Source organism: Phoenix dactylifera, chromosome 12, assembly GCF_051530095.1.
Source record: "Phoenix dactylifera cultivar Ajwa chromosome 12, Ajwa_hap1_PhDact_Kaust_v1.1, whole genome shotgun sequence".
In the NCBI taxonomy this organism is placed as follows: Eukaryota; Viridiplantae; Streptophyta; class Magnoliopsida; order Arecales; family Arecaceae; genus Phoenix; species Phoenix dactylifera.
In genome coordinates this window covers 13,118,237-13,135,862 of record NC_143201.1, presented here as the reverse complement: position 1 = coordinate 13,135,862, position 17,626 = coordinate 13,118,237, and the positions used below count along the sequence as shown (strand labels likewise).

Sequence of the window (17,626 nt, the reverse complement as noted above, 5' to 3'; positions counted from 1 at the left end):
ACTTTGTTGCTATCAGTCAAATTTATTTGTAAGAATTACTGAATTGCAAAACAATTGAAATTTGCAAATGCTGGGAAGTAAAAGGTGACCAACTGAAAAATAATCAAAATCTCACAATTTTCCATTGTGTGATATTTGCCACTAGCTGCAGGTTAGAAGTACACAACTCTCTCTTAAGTGATCCACTATGTGATATTTGCCACTAACTACGGGTTAGAAGTTTACCACTCTCTTGGGTAATCAATATGCTTTAAGACTGCATGTGATAGGTTTATCAAAATAAACCGGCATCTCATTGATAAGTATAGATTTTGGATCGATTAAAGTGGATTGAGCAACTCAATGTGGAAAAACTAGGATCAGGGTCGGTCTTTCAGCCCTAAACTCTGGACCACAAACCCAAAAAACCTGAAATTTTCTCGTAACAGGCTCAGACATTGAAATTTGTAAAAATGAACACCAAAAATCAAATCTAAACCCATTATAGAATGTTATGGTCTTATACAATATTAACAAAATAAATAATTAAAACAAATTAAGGGCATAAGACATCCTATTCTCTAATAATTATTAAAAACAAAGAAAAGTTCTCTAATAGATGTTTCTGAATTCCGACTTGACCTGGATATGATCCGAACTGAACCCCCCCACTACCTCCCCCAGTTACACCAACTCCTATATTTGACCGATTTACTAAGAGATGTCGCAAGCACGGCAGATTCATGCATCCAGTTCAGTCTTGTAAGCATTATTATCTTACCAAGATCTATGTGCCTTCTCAAAATATTGAACCATCAGCATGTCCTTCATTGCAATTATATTCTGATTATTCTCAGCTAAACATCCACCAAAGTTGGTTGGATAGTGGCGTGGCAAAAAAAAAAATAAAATAAATCTGGGCACCATTGGTTCGCCTGTTTGTATTTTCATACAATCTTCATTGTCCAATAACCCATTCCAGTAATTAACAGCACTCGTCAAGCAGCGGAGAATAAATGATGAATCATTTAAGACGAGATGCGAAAGTAATCGGCGGTAGGAACCGCGTAGATCCCTCTGCCACGAAACTGTTGCATACTGCTGGCTGTCAGGAGAAATATAGATTCTCACTTATAAGCCCAAATGATCTCCTTTACATTTTAATCTCGGATCAATTCAGATTTCTGATTTTGTTGGCCGCATTTACACGGTGAAAGCCACTGTTGCACCTAAAAAAAAAAAAGAAAAAAAAAAACTAAGAGAGCGAGTAATGGCAGTAATTGCAAATGCAAGTAGAACCGAACGGCATAAACTCTTGTGGACAGAATTTAGCGGCATAGGGATGAATAAAGAAACATGACAAACAAGCAAACAAAGAAATAAATACTGCATGGTCGTTGACGGTGTATGCTACTCCAGCGCTAGTAATTGGTCAGCAATGTAAGCGTGGCTTAAGGGGTAATATATTAGCCTTGGGCTTCTACGAGACAAACAAGAATAAAAGAGCAAAAAGCCATCGCAGTATACCACCTAGAAAATGATTGGCAATTCTACAGTTCAACACAAGTAGAAGAGGGACACATTTTTGCCCAACAATGTATGCCAGGTATCAGTCATCATTGAACACTCGCTTCAAAGAATCTCCAATTGCATCTGATAGTGGTGTTTTTTTTTTGACATTCTCAGAAAAAAAAAAGATTGTGTTTTGTTGACAAAATGTATCACCTGAGCAAAAAACCATCGCAATATACCCTAGAAAATGATTGGCAATTCTACAGTTCAACACAAGTAGAAGAGGACACATTTTTGCCCAACCATGTATGCCAGGTATCAATCATCATTGAACACTCGCTTCAAAGAATCTCCAATTGCATCTGATAGTGGTGTTTTTTTTGACATTCTCAGAAAAAAAAGATTGTGTTTTGTTGACAAAATGTATCACCTGTGAGGGGATTGGGATCGTGAAAAACAAAATAAGAACCGTTCAGAATTGGACCAAATGCCCCTTCCAAAACAAAAGGCCCTAAACTTCATGGCACTGCCCCAGAATATCCATGACCTCTCTCCATTTGACCTTCGGCAGCCTGCAACTGAGAATGTGATGATTGTAGGTATAAGCATTAACAAATGCAGGCATGCTGAATCTTTGTGTGTGTGTGAGAGTGAGAGAGAGAGAGATGCAGACATGCTGGAAACATGCAAATATAAAACATACCAAGCATTAGGCAGCACGTCACTTTGGGTAGAGAATGTCATAATGGCCAGGCCGGTATAGCAGGGTCACAAAAGGAGTCACTGGATGACCCGTGTTGGCTTCACTACTCTGGGCAGCGCCTTCATGAGGTGAATTGGAACCAGGAACAAAATCATGATGGTTTATGCTCAGAGTGCCCGAGTCACACGAGCTCCTATCAAGGTACATCACACGTATTGGTACCCCTAATGCATCAGATAGGGCAGTGATGTGCACATGGTCGCTTTCCTCTCCCATTGGCTCCACTGAAGCCTTGCAGAACTGCAACTCACACAACAGAGTGAGCCATATTAGTACACCATGAAGGAAGAAATTTTACTTGCTCAATTTTAGCTATCAGTGGACATGGTTTTCTATCAAATGTCTTCCAGCATAGCAAGTAGAGAAAAGATACTAATTGGTTGTAAGCTAGAGACCAAATTGAGTGTAAGATGCCCCTGCCAAGCACTACTTCAAGACATTGAATTTGGTGGATTCAAGTCTAAATACCATCTGAATGACTGCATAATTTCTATGTCTAGACAACAAACCCTTCCCCACCTTAAAACTTCTCATTTTGCAATGTCCATCAGGTTGAGGGCCAAAAGGCAGGCCCGTCGGTGATAACTCTTTGATTTCTCCACTTCCATGACACAACATAGGATCAAGGCAAGATTTGTTTATTCACGACCATATGCCTGAACATGAGGGGAAATAACTGAGACCAGATAACTGCTGTTCCAAGTGAACAACTGTTAAGGTAATAAATCTGGGTTCTGTCATCCTGGGAGGGGACCGATCAACCTCAAGAATATCTGGCATACTAGCATTGAGAATCAACCCATGCACACTTTGATTGCCCCCCAAAGAATGTTCAAATGATGCATTTTCCCTAAGAAGCAATGAGACTGCCATGTACCCGTTCGAAATTAAGTAGCCTCCTCCCATGGCGAGGTCTCCTAACTTTATGATTATATGCAAGTATGGATTCAAATAACTTGCCATGAACTTTCAGGTTATCTTTAGTCAAAGACAATAATCACCAACAAGAAAATATACTTTAGCAAAGATAAGATTAATGGATGGACAGCCTAAAACTAGACTGGGAATCCTGACGAACCTGATCGACAGTTGAATTTGTTAAGCCTGCAATGAATGGTTCAAAAAACTCGGCTCGTTTGCGTATCTCACCAGAAGTGACGAATCTGAAGAACATTACAACTGACCAGCAATTTAAGTTAGAAGACAAAAGCAATGGTGGCATAAGAAGAGCAATTTAATGATGCGAATGATGTTTCCCACCATAATCCGAAATCGTCTGATCACGGCTCCTTTGCAAGAGCTCTTCATGGCTGAAAATAAAAATAAGCACATATTTCTCTGGATAAGCAAAGCATTTGCTGGAATTATAGCAGGGAATGAGTTTTGCATCCACACAATAACTCCCCCCCCCCCCAACCTTTCTTAAGTTTAAGATATGATCAGAACTCTTGATATATTAACAAAAGGTACAACAAACAAATGAGGATAATCAGTGAAGGCCATCTACCTTATTGAAGTTTGATTTCCTTGCACAACACTTTCCAGCTGCTCAATGAATACCTGACTCACACGTGGAACGATCAGTTATAAAGAAATACATACATCCATGCAGATGTACGCACACACACATGGAGTGGGGAAGAGCAGTGTTCAAAAAATCAAGACAGAATTTACAAGTTCTTACGTTCATGTGAGATTCTTAAAAAAAAAAAAAAGCAGATGGTTAAGTTGGTTGCAAGGAACCAAGAAAACATTTGGTAATTCCAAAAGAAATGAACTATCTAGAAGAAGTTTTAGCACCAGAGCAACTTGGAACAGTGTGACTTCCTGATGACAGAGGTGCATGGATCATTTTAATTCTCAATCTTGTTCGTTTCGATACACGCTCAAAAGAGATTCAGTAATTTATAGTTAAATTATCTAATAAGGACAATTGACTTATAACAAATTTTGCATGCATTTCCATTTTAACTAGAAAATATATTCTCTGAGATTACCAATGCCGCTCGATTAGCCCACAAAAATGGAGCTCACTTGTAAATCTTGGAGATATTAAGAAACTTAATCTTGAAGATGCTAAAACTGGTGCAAATTAGTTAGTGTTTTTGGGGGCTCCCATCTATCGTTTGTTCACAATTGCAAGCACCAAGTGTTATAATCTTAAAGCTGACTAACCACAATGGATGATAATGAGATAATAAATTGAGTAAAAAATAAGTGATATATGCTAAATAAGCATTATAAACATAGGAACTATAATGTTGTTCAATTGTTTTCTTCATGTTTTTAAATTATAGAATGAAGGAAACTACTTAGGCATTAAGATCACTATAATGATTTGATAAACATGGGGCATTATCTTCAGTCTGAGAGTTAATTATCTTTGTATGCTCAATCCCTTTCAAGTACCATTTATTGATATTCCATGTCACTTTACTAAATCTTGGCAAATATTTGGTGGTGAAGATGAATGGCTGGACTAGACAATAAGTATCCCTTTTTCTATAGTAATAGATTAGTGGGAACTGTTCAGAGCACCAATCTAAATAAAGAAGGGGGGGGGTGCTGTCTATAGATCGATCCTTTTATCAACCTTGAAAGTGATGCCTCCCTCTTCATTTTTTCCTTCTTAGCTTTTCTATTCTTTTGTTGTCTATCAATGCTGGTGATGAATTTTGAGAATATACTGAGAAAATTATACAATAAACATGGTATGAAGAACACAATTTTTGAAGAGATATCATGCTTACTACAATTTAAAGTCAGAAATACCCTAACCTAATGTTCTACAAATATTTAAGGATGATGATATGTTTGGATATCTCTTTGGAAACAAATAAAACGGTTATGTGGAACACCTATAAATCCTGCAAGCGATTAAAGTTGCCTCAAAGACTTGTCTCATGGATGGAACCATTGATTACTACAAAAGAGTAGATACTGAAAATAATTAGAGATCTCATGGAAACCATCCAAGAAACAAGGATCAAAGAGTGGATTCTGCTGGGCTCAAAAGAAAGAGGGGTTCCACAAAATAGACCAAAAATATCAGGCATCAGATCTTGTCACAGCAAGGGAGACCTACAATTGGTGGATCTTATGCAAGTAAACAGAGGCTACTAAATCACCAATCATGTTTGAGGAGTCCAAGAAGGAATTATAAAAGGAATAAATGAGGTGGCCGATGCCTTAATTAGGCCTCCAAACTCATAAGAGGAAAAGAGAAAACTCAGCTAGATGCCGGTTACTCCAACTAGCGGTGTATATAAGCTGAGCTCAGGCCAGCTCAAGCCAGCTTGAACATCAATGTGGTGGCTGGCTTGAGCTTCACCAAGCTTGCCAGGAGCTGGCTTGGTTGAGCTCAATCTGGGATCATTTGCACTCAAGCTGGCTCGATTAGGCTTGAATGAAGTTGAAAACAAGATGAGAGAAGGAAGCTAAGAAAAGGGTCTAGGACAAGCTAGTGTAGCAATGAAATCAGGAAGCATGTTTTTTCCTTATTATATTCATATTACATAATATATATTATGTAATATACTTATAAAGTTATATATAGTTGTACATTGTTATCAAGCTTAATTGAGCTAAATATAAGCGAGGCAGAGCTTGTTCTCAGATTATCTATATTTCAAGCTCAGGATCTTAGCTTAAGGTAGGCTTATTTGCTAGTCAAGTGTGCCCAATGGAGCTAATTTTGAGCTGACAACGAGCTACTCAGAAAGAACTCACTTGTTTGACAGCCCCAACACCAAGGATTTTTTCTCCAATCAATTAGGTGCAATAAGGGGCTTGTTATCAGACATAATTCTTTCTATATTTTCTGACAGACTTGAGTCACATTAGAATTTCCACTTAATTAGGTTAGGGCATGTTTGATGTCGCTTAAAAAAGTCCTTTTCATGAGTCCTAAATTTTAAACAAATAAAAAATAAAGGAAAAATACTTTCTAAAAGAAAAAGTATTTGGTAATATCACGAAGAAGTGAAACGGTGCCCTTTGGGAGAAGCTAGAAAAACTAGCTTCTGGCTTCTGCTTTTGTGATCTTGCTCCTTATCTTTTGAGTATGGTAAGCTTTTCCATAAAAAGTAATCCTAAAATATATGATTACCAAACAACACATACATAAACAACACTTTTTTATAAATAAAAAGTGATTTTTGACAATTACCATAACCATTCAGCCTTTTCCTAACAATTCGGGGTTGGCTGATTTTTGAGAATTGCCATTCGGAAAACAGCAATGCCACGTACTCAGTTAAAACTTCTTGAATAGAAAGAGTGGCGCTTTAAGTTAGCATTTGGATTAACAATGAGTCTTTATTTGAAGACTAGTTCCTTGTCTACTAAATATTTTTGTTGGTGAGTTGCCAGAAGCCAACATTGGATTAACTCCACAGACAAATCAGACTAGAAAAGTTGATGAGATACTGAGTTCCGATAGACATCAATACTGAACCATACCAGACTGTATCTCTTATGGTCTTGACTTCACAGGCCTCCACGGGACCTCCCTCACTACTAAAATGTAGCACTCCTCCACCTCCACTACTAAATAATAGAAGGCTTTGGAAGAAATACGTAGAATTGTTGATGTTGAATTTATTTTGAATTATTAAGCATGACTGGAAATTTGTTATCAAAATTAATCTACTGGGACTCAAAGCTGGAATTGGTAGTTTGATGTCAAAGTTAAAAGCTGGGGCAATTTAAAAAATAATTGCATTGTTTTCCTCTGGCGATTTAATTTAAGATCCTTTGTCAAAACAAGTATATGGTATATGTCATTTATCAAAACCCATTAATTCCTTTTTAAAGATAGTAATAGTAAAAAAAGGAGTGATTTTGTGCTATCAGACATTTAAGTTCATATTTGCAAAGAAGACAGGCAGAAAAGAGACATGGAGAAAGTGCTTGCCCCTTGTTTCCATGGTCTTTAATTCCATTCCTTGCCTTTGATATTTACGAGTGTGACAATTTATTAATATTATCAATGCACTACCTGTAAAATCAAGAAACTTTCCTTGCGACGAACTCTGGAAACAAGAATCTCAAAACACTTAATAGGAGAAATGTGACTAGATGATTTAAAGTAGATGGATGCTCCTCGCGGCCTACATTGACAACCGGCCAAGTAATAAATGTATAGGATGATCCTATAATGATATTTCACCTGCTTGGATAGACTACTCATAAATGCAATGTGCTCCTACAACCACGTCAATATCTATTATTGAAAGAGCCTCACACATGTAAAAAGTGAATTCATGGAGCCAACCACAGAAATTTGTTTATTAGATGATATTAAATGTGTAAGAAAAATATTGCATAGAAATGGCTAGAACGGTAGTCTATACAGTTGATTGACTATTACCATGTAAAATTAACATGCATGGACACTTTTTTGATGATCAACTAAAACCTTCGGTTAATGATCAATGAACACCTGTTAATTGGACAAGTCAGCTCAGTATTGATAAGGATGAGTTAGGTTTGCATGAGTCATGCAAAATAAGCTACAGGCCTATTGAATATGGTCAGGTCCTAGGAGTTGACTTGTGAAAAAGTATGATTCAAGTAGTCATGTCCTGGTGTGGGTCAGGTGCAGATCAGCTTACAAACTTTACTAATTTTAATTGACTCAGCCTGAACCTGATTTAGCCCAACACATTTCCACTCCTTGAAGTTAATCATCTAGGCCGAGAACTCCATTCCATTCCTTGCATTAATCATCTAGGCCACATTTGGTTAAAGAATAAGAAAAATTGGAGAAGTTATACCTACTAGAATAGTTACACCACCAATTATTCCTATTTTATTTTGTTGCAACATCTGGAATAACTTTTGGCAAAGGGTATCCATAAAGACAAAGGAATCAGGGATAAATAATGCCTTTTTGCCGGGAATAGGTTATGACGCTCTCCCTTGGAATAGTAATGCCTGTCATCAGCAAGTTTGACCGTCATAACTACTCCTTAATTTTGCCTGTTTCTTACAAGCTGTTTGGCAGGATAAGGCTACCCTGGTCCTTATGAATTAAAACAAGAGCAAACAAAGGACATAACAATGGAATAATTCAAGCTAACAAGAAAACTTGTAAAAGAAAGAACAGGGAGGTAGAGATGATAACAAGAAATGGGGTGAATAAGGTAGAAAGAGAACTTATTGTTGTTCTAGGTAGGGTTTCTTGAGGGAAGAAGAAAAAACAGACGTATTTCCAAAATCTTAAATGGTTACGCCATACTTTAGTGTGTTCTCCTACATGACAAATTTCTACTATGTATACACGAGCAATTAAAAAGTTATAATGGTTTGCTTTGATGGTGAGGGGTTTGTTTTAAACAAATGTTTAAGTATAATTACAAAAAATGGGTCATGCAACTGTCCCAAAATCAAAACATGTACAAGTCTAGTTAGGCAACCCAACTTAAGCTTGAATTATATTAAAATCTGCAAGACCTAAATCCAGCCCAAGTTCAATCTAGTCAGGTCAAAAATAGCTACCCTTGCTAGCTGAAAAGGAAGTCATGGAATAATGTGCTTTCAAGTAAGGTTAAAGCTCCCATAACTGATGGTTCAACTCAAAAATAGATAGTTTCTTCCAAATCTGAGCACCCGTGAAAGGACAAATGGTCACTGCTTTTATACTATATCATTGCAAGATAGACCTAAAGATTTCAAAGAGTTGCATATCTTAAATATTACCTAACAAGGGTTGATTTTGAGATGACAAGTTAACTAATGTCTCGTTGTGTCTCTAAGTTCACAATATTCTTTCCTAGGAGGTAAAAAGTACGAAGATAATATAATGCAAAAGTATACTTGTCATACCTAGATCATTGAAGGGGAACTTAGGTATAACTGAACATTAAGCAATGGAGTGTCAAGAAGAATCTTGGTGTGTGTGACAAGTGCATATTAGGATGGTATATACATTTTCATGTACCCCAAAGATTAGCATCACTAGGCTAAATTAGGAATAGGCTTAAGCTCGCCTCCCCAAGTTGGGCCCAGCAGATGGGTCTACAAAAGCTTAAGATCAGCTTGGACCAAAAAAATATATACAAAGGCTAGGGCCATGCCAAGCATGACCTGAAATGGAGGTCTGAGAGAATGGCTTTTGTCACAAGCATCACTATTTGTTGGGAATAGGAGTCACTATTTGCACATAATAGGAATGATGGGGTGCAAGGAAGCAGATCTGGAGGAAGAGAAAGAGGACAAAGTGGGGTTGGACAAGAGAGACCCAAGCACTTCATATGTTAATTAGATGGGATATGCCTGGAGTCTGAATTGGCTATATTCCTAGGTTTTAAGGAGATCTGTAGCAGTACTTTTAATGTACAATTGGAATGTTATGAGGTGGAGAAAACACCACGTATGCACACAAAGAGACCAATTTTTTTCTGACTAATTCCAGAAGCCATTTTTTTAGACGTGACTAAAATTATTCCAGAAAAAAAAATGGAAGGCAACAAAAGAGGAACAAGGACTACCCAAATGATCATATATACACAAAATTAACAAAAACTAAACCTTGTTATAACAGCCAAATGGCTAATATTTGTATAGGATTTGACAGAGAAATATTTGATCGACAGCATCCACAATTTGGTGACACAAAATATATCACTTATTTTGCTCATTTATGATGCACCAGGTCACCTATGTAGTTCTATGCTAGAAGTGCCGAGTACTCACGCAGGTCTTTGGAAGGTTAAATCACCTACCAAAGTGGTAGTCATGGTGACTTTTCCAATGGTTGACTTATAAACCATATGATATCTTTGAGAATAGCAATGGAAACATTATAAACCAATCAAGGAGGAATGCCATATAAAGGCTACCTCCCATGTCAAAGGAAAAACTGTTTGGTTGATTGTGACATTTGCTGGTTTTACAAAGTTCGTTTTTAAGGAAAAAGAGGATATCACTTATTTTCATCCCTGCACCTGCTGTCTTCAGCAAAACACTCATTTGCTATCTAAAACTTCAGATTTCACTGTTGGGTGTGCAATGGGATTCAGACCTTATAAAGGAAAACAATGGTAATACAAAACAACTGCTCACATTGATCTAGAAGACATTAACTTGCCACATCTGGGCCAAAATGAAGTACAGATCAGAGAATAGTACGACCAGTTTCTAACATAGAGAGGCCTTGTATGATGAACATATATTTGTTTTCCAGCTTATGATCTATGGTATATCAGAATTTGAGGAGGATCAACATTACCTTTATCAGATAGTAAAACATTTTTTCAGAATTAAAAACCATAATCAACAAAAACACGAAAGATATCTGGAAAAGAATTAGATGCAAAGAGAAAAATTTGAAAGATGAACTTACTGAAAAGAAGTCCTCAAAGGTAAACTCAACATATCCAAGACCCTGAAGTGTCTTCTTGCATTGTTCAATATTCCCAAGAATACGATCAACCTCAGCTTTGTCTTGCGACTCCAAAATATGCTCCTAATTTCATTATTCACAAATATCTCTTACTGACTTGTAACCAGAGCAACTTTAACAGATAACTGTTGAAACATGCAGAGAACTTTGAATCATATATTATTATATTACCAGGTAGGAGAACATAAAGCTTCGGTAAAAACAGTTTCCATCACCCCTTGTTCGCCTCAATGCACCATACTGTTCACCAAGCAGCTGCATGTTAAATAAAATACTTATAACATAAATAAAATCCAATCCAGAAGATAATGTTTAAATACTATCAAGAAGGATGAGAAATAAAGTAGCAGCACTCATTTGCGTCACTTGCGTGAACCTTGATTTTCTCTTGAAGGATGGGGTTGCCTGACTGAAATTCAGCTGCTAAAGAAGAGAGTGGCTCCTGCATTATCAACACATTGAAAAAAATGGTAATCGTACATGATTTTTGTTATGTAAGAAAAAAAAAATCAATATATACATAGATATAGAAAGTTACATATGATCTGTAAATCAAAGTTATAGTCTCTTTACAGCAAATTCGGCTTTAAACATCAGCAACTGATATGGCCATCAAACATTCTCCATAATGATGTATTAACCATAGAACTTACCTAAGAAAGATGAATAACATCATAAAATCTGCTAATATTTACTGAAGCCTGCACTAGTAATCTGTATTCAAAATTTAGAGTCATACAGCAATTACAACTATAATCAGAAACAAAAAGCTTCATATCATCTAACTAGAGGCAGCTTTATCCGGCCATGAACAGTCATAAAGGAATGTGAGAGGTGATATGGTAGGTGTTATATCGTAAAGGTGTAGAAAGAGGGTACTGTTTTCATTCAGGATATACATGAAAGAAACATAAACTGACAAGTAATTAAATTAGTCATGATGAAACTAGTGCAGTTTTCCTCTTGACCAGCTTGCAGAAAGGGTCATTGGTAAGACTTATCCTGATATGATTGACAACACAACTAGAACTAGTGAAACTACTTGCATGACTAAAAGTGCATTAGTTTATTGGAAAAATCCTAAAAGCAACTTTATGCTATCTGAAAGATTGAATTAAACCTTCAAACGGCCACTTTAAATTGTTTGCACATAAACTACAGCAATAAAAAGGTTATGCCAAGCATGTTTACATGCCACCTGAATCAAAGATTTTAGCAAAGATGAAAAAATTATCCGAGAGTTGACTATAACCTACCAAAATTATATTTTCAAACCCCTACCTACAATATAATGGATATTTTCTAGGAGTTACAATTCATCCTTCTTCCTTAGCATACACTAGCTATCAAAGAATGTCAATCTTAACCAAGAATCAAGAGTGAAAAGTTATTACATAGCAAGGTCAACACAGGATTGTAACACGTAACACACTTGGGTCTGTCTTTGGCCAATTCTGTAACTAAGATTGCCTTTTCTTTCCATTTATTCTTTTCCTATTTATTTTTTTCTGTATTTCCATGTTTCAGTCAGAAAAAGTACAGAATTACAACCCACTTGTTGCAGTTTAGCATCTTTGACCCGTGGAATTCTTTATCTATTGCCTTCTGGTGATGAAAGAAATTATGAAAAATCATGCTACTCATAATAAATATATTAAAAAAATATTTTATAATCTGAGTAATTAGATATTTCAAAAACAAATGCAATGTGATATCAAAGATATAAATAATTGCTAGAGGCAAAAAAAAAACAATCAAATTGAAGATATGTGGCTACCATGAAATCCAATAAATCTTTAAAAAAAATAGTTGCCAATTAGTACTTGATACCCCACCTAGAATCTAGAAGTTTTTATTTGAAAATCCTAGTCAAGGTGAAGTAGTTGCATACAATGGAAGAATCACTCACAATCAGTCAAACAACAAACAATTCGACAAAATGATACAGAAATATGATCAAATGAAAAGAATACAGCACAAATATGAAATTTTATTTAATATGTGAATAAGAATTGTTTTGGACATGCCAAACTATATGAATTTAAGGGCACAGTGTCATTTTCTGGAATAAATGAAACAGCACTGGTTCTGATAACATTGCATGAAATAGAATCTCGAGAAACAAAGAGAATTTAATTCAACAAGTGCAGTGGGAGTACAAAACCTGATAGAATTGATGACCCAAAACTCTTTTGATCTCTCTCAAACCTCTGTGCATGGAATGCCGAAACCGGTCCGGTCCTAGACCGGTACCAGAACCACTAAAAAATCGGTGTTTCCCGATTTTTTAGCCGAACTGGCCGGTACGGGTGCGTACCGGCCGGTTCGGAGCCCGTACCGGCCTCGTACTGGTGCGAACCGGCCGGTTCACACCGGTACGATTTTTTTTTTTTTAAGAACCACAGCGCCTCGCGCTGTGGTTTTTGAAACCACCGCATACCGGCCGGTACGTACCGGACCGGACCGGTACCGTACCGGTCCGGCCGGCCACCGGTACGCCGACCGGTACCGGTACGGCGGACCTTGCCTCTGTGAATCAAAATATCTAGAAGATATATTACATCATGTGATATTATGGGATTCAATAGAAAGAGGTTTGCTATTTCCTAGCTTAATTTCATGATGAGTTAAGAGAGGCTTTAAGGACCAGATTTGAAGCCAATCCATGTGTGCCTGTAACCATAGTCTTTGAAGGTTCATTGATTCATTTAAGAGTGCCATGATTATAGTCTGTACATGCTACTTGGCAAGAAGACGAAGAAGCAGTTGATTTCTCTAGCCCATTTCACAAAAAGGAACACAACTATCTCAGGCTATACTGAAATTGGGATTTATCATCCATAATATCTTTACTGAAAAGTTAAACCTAATGGCAGTTAAGCTACAAAACCTAATTGATGACACAGAAATTTAGAGAAAAAGATTCGAAAGAAGTAAAGAACTAACTGAATCGTAGAAATTAGTGTTCAGACAACTCAATTTTTGTGGGCTGTTACTTCTTTCTTTTCATTTTGACTTCTACAGCCTAAATAGGCAAGAAAAGCAAGCAAAAATCTTGTTCAAGGTCCAGTTGATAGTTGTTATGGGCATATCAAAACTGGGAGTAAATCGTAGAAATTAGTGTTTAGACAACTCAATTTTCGTGGGCTATTACTTCTTTCTTTTCATTTTGACTTCGACGGCCTAAATAGGCAAGAAAAGCAAGCAACAATCTTGTTCAAGGTCCAGTCGATAGTTGTTATGGGCATATCAAAACTGGGAGGAAATCTCAGACACAATGCCATTTTCATGAATGCAATTACATTCCTAAGACGACAACCAAACAGAACAAACACAGCAGAGTTATAGAACAAATTAAGATTCAAGAAACATAGAAAAGAGTAGAAAATTGGATCTTGAAGACTATACTAGAGAGGGTAGGTAACGTTTCCCCCTCTTCCTTCTTTGTTTTTATTTGATTTCTCTACATCATATATCAATGAAAGAAAAATAAGCAATAAGTGCGGCAACCATGTAAGTGTCATTCTCAGAAATGTAAGTAGATTACTAAACAATACAACCATGTTAAGATTAAAGTGCGGCAACACTACAATCCATGTAAATGGTAAAAGACACAGAAAGACCAAAAGTTGCACTTTTCTTGCTGTTCCTCTTATCATTTGACTTTTCTACGCCTGTTTCATGAAAATGCGAACAACAATCTAATTCAAAATCCAGTTATTAACACTTGTACCATAATATTTCAGAAATCCTGGCCATCACATCACGCTGTTGAACATAACCAGATAACTAAGACAAGAATTAAACAAAATTACGACAGTAAAACTAGAGAACCGGATCAAGAAAGTGTTATCTGACTTTTCTACGCCTATTTTAAGGAAAAAGGCAAGCAGCAATCTCCATCAAGATCCACCTGACGACACTTTGGAATACCAAAATTGGGAAAAATCTCAGTTATAGCACCGATCTTGAGATTGGAACTAAATTACTGGGACTGGAATTAGATAGCAATGCCGACCAAGAACACAAAGATTAACGAAAAATATAGGAGAGAACCAGAAAATTGCATCATGGGGGTTGGAAGAGGGAAGAGGTCGCTTGCCTTATCTCCGACGAAGGGCACCTTGGCGGCCTCCTCGGCTCGGATGGCGTAGTGCTGCTGCATGATGTCGTCGTCCCTGAAGCAGGCCCAGTCGAAATCATCCATGGCAGCGACGGAGCCAGGGTTAGGGTTAGGGTTGGAGCAAGAACCGAAGGACTTCCCTACAGCGGGTTCCTTCTCGGAGAGAGGCTTCTCCATCACAACCGCCGCCGCCGCCGCAGCTCCGCCTTCTTCTCCTTCTCCGTCGGCTGCCTTCCGCTTCCTCGCGCTCGTCTCCGCCTCGATCGCCAGCTCGCCCGCACGTCTCGGAGACCAACGAGAAAGGGGAGAAGGGCAAGGTTGGAGGGGAGGAAGGAGAGTGTTTAGCGAGGAAGAGTGGGATTACCGAGGGAAATCAACAAGGGGTCACTACGAAAAGGTGTCAGATCCGAGTTAACGTTACGTGCTTCAAGACCCGTGAAGGCCAATGCCGTACTCTCTGTTCCACCGGACCTGATTTGACTTCCAAATATCAGCTTACACGGACCGTGCTCGACCAGGATTAAAAAATCTAATGCCATATCGGTTCAATTAATAAATATACAACCAAGATGTTGCTTGATTAAATCAATTAATAAATTTAGTGAGGGTATATAATGAATAATTTTTTTAACCTGACAACTAAGATAAAAAGATGAAATATTGCATCCAATATCGAAACAAATAAAACAATAAACGATGCTATTTTTTCTCAATATGCACTTCTGTCCTTCTTGTATTACTAAAAATTTTTACTTTGTGATAATATATCTCCACCAAAACCGCCATTAAATAGTATAATGAATACAACAACCTTTATTTAATTCAAAATACAGTATTTAATTAGTTTGGTATTTAAATTTTATTATTATTATAACTCTTATAATGGTATTATTATTAAATAATTAATAATTATATAAAATAATGGTAGTACTTTTTTGATCATCATTTATTTAAAAAAATATTATCTCTTAAGTTATACAAATTTTAAAAAAATTGATGCAGAAAATTGAACATTGAAAAAAATATAAAAAAAATATGCAAATGAAATAATGATTGTTATTTATATTACAATCGACTATTATTGAACTAAATAATGTGTTGTAAGAAATGTATTTATCAAAAGTTAAAAAAAATAATTTATGAAGAGAGAAGTATGAAAATTTTATAAACTAATTAAGAGCTAAATAAAAAAATGTTTTAATAAAATCGATCAACTTCGCCAGAGGTAGGAGGTTTTGATGAATCATTGGAGTCCTTTCATCTAGCAGCCCCTCCTATAACTTTATGTCTTTTTTTTTATAAAAACACTATTTTTACATCGCAGTATGTGATATTATAAGTAAAAGAAAAATCTATTTTTAGGATGGATCCAATTCTGGATGACTAATTAATTTGTCAGGAATGAGTAATTCAAAATTCGTTCCTATCAATGTACCCAATTTGATAATATAAAAATATATAACAAATAATTTTGTTTTGGTCCATTTGGATAGGTGCTTAACTGCTTATTAATATCCACTTTCTTATAAAATAGAACATTCAAAATCAATAATAAAAATGATAAATAATACATGCAATTAGAATCCAACGCTATAGGCCATTCAATTTTATATAGTAATGTTGCTACTCAAAATCTGACCTAATAGGTGGACAGACTGATAGGTGAGTTGCTCTACTTAGTGGAGTTGGGGAAGCATAGCACAACGCTGGAGCTATCCTACAACCACAAAAAATGATCAAGAGATTGCTGGAACATGTCCGGCTGGAGATCCTCCGATGCTTAAGTAAGGTAAAGTTTCGAGAGTTAATAAGAAAGATAAAAGAGAGATAGAAGTTTTGGTAAGGCTACAAATGGGTTGGGTTGACCTGTGACCCGACCCGATCCGACCCGAATTTTAAGACCCGCGGGTCCGGATCGGGTTCTAAAATTGGATCCGAATCATTTTTTGGGTCGGATCTGGATTTATTGAACAGACCTGACCGAACCTGAATGAACTCAAAGAGAGACAGAGAGAGAGAGAGAGAAATAAGGAAAAGCCCTAAGGAGTGGGTTTAAGCGTGAAAGGATAGCAACAAGCATAGGTTCACAGAATCCAAAGGAACCTCGGCCCGTTAGGATTCTCTCTCGATCTATTACACTGTTGATACATCTAGTGTCTCGGTAGCTGACTTTTTTTTTCCTTCTATTTTTTGGTTTTTGTTTATTTTAACTTTTGATGGGAGAAAGTGAGGGAACACTGAACTGAATATGGGTCATGTGCCAGTTTTCTGTAATGGAATTGGATTTGGAAGAAGGTCTGGGATTTTTTTTGTCCTCGTGAGAGGGGAGCTGGGAGACACCAAGTTCCGTCCAATCAGTCATATAGATAAAAAAATTGTGTGATATGAAATTTGGCTTGTAGACCAACTTAGTTAGTAAGGCTCTGTTTGGAAAAGCTGTGGGCAGTAGAGCTGTTGGAAGTAGAACTGTTAGAAGTAGAGCTGTCTGAAGTAGAGCTATTATAAAAAGCTGTTTGCTGTTTGGTAACTACATTTGTAAAGTGCTGTGGTACTTTAACATATGTTTGATAAATAAACTGAGAAAGTACTTTTGTATGACAAAATTACCATAAAGGACATTGCATAGTATTATACAACAGAACATAATAAAACATAACATATATTAATACATAAATATACGATATAGTATAATATTATTATAATATAAAATAATATTATTATAATATAGCATATTAGTAATATAATTATTAGAGTAAATTGATTTTTGATAATATAACATAATATTAAATTATTTAACATAACATATTAATGTATTATGATATAATGTAATATATATTATATA

General features: G+C 36.4%; 1 protein-coding gene across 6 annotated transcripts; it reads right to left on the bottom strand.

Moving 5' to 3' along the window:
- Positions 1 to 1,815: 1,815 nt before the first annotated feature.
- On the bottom strand, positions 1,816 to 15,186 carry LOC103724069 (OVARIAN TUMOR DOMAIN-containing deubiquitinating enzyme 1-like). Of its 6 annotated transcripts, none has more exons than XM_017846870.4 (9): positions 14,764 to 15,186; positions 11,038 to 11,103; positions 10,833 to 10,901; positions 10,602 to 10,724; positions 3,762 to 3,814; positions 3,515 to 3,564; positions 3,333 to 3,433; positions 2,195 to 2,494; positions 1,816 to 2,069 (listed from the first exon to the last, which is right to left on the bottom strand). In XM_017846870.4, exons 1-8 carry the CDS (start codon positions 14,959 to 14,961, stop codon positions 2,213 to 2,215), a joined length of 942 nt encoding a protein of 313 aa, XP_017702359.1. In that variant the 5' UTR covers positions 14,962 to 15,186; the 3' UTR covers positions 1,816 to 2,069; positions 2,195 to 2,212. The 6 variants fall into 6 exon arrangements, with proteins under 6 accessions (XP_017702359.1, XP_008813441.1, XP_008813442.1 ...); XM_008815219.5 differs by having other exon boundaries at positions 10,833 to 10,916; positions 14,764 to 15,172; XM_008815220.5 differs by having other exon boundaries at positions 1,816 to 2,063; positions 10,833 to 10,916; positions 14,764 to 15,162.
- Between the last annotated feature and the right edge of the window lie 2,440 nt (positions 15,187 to 17,626).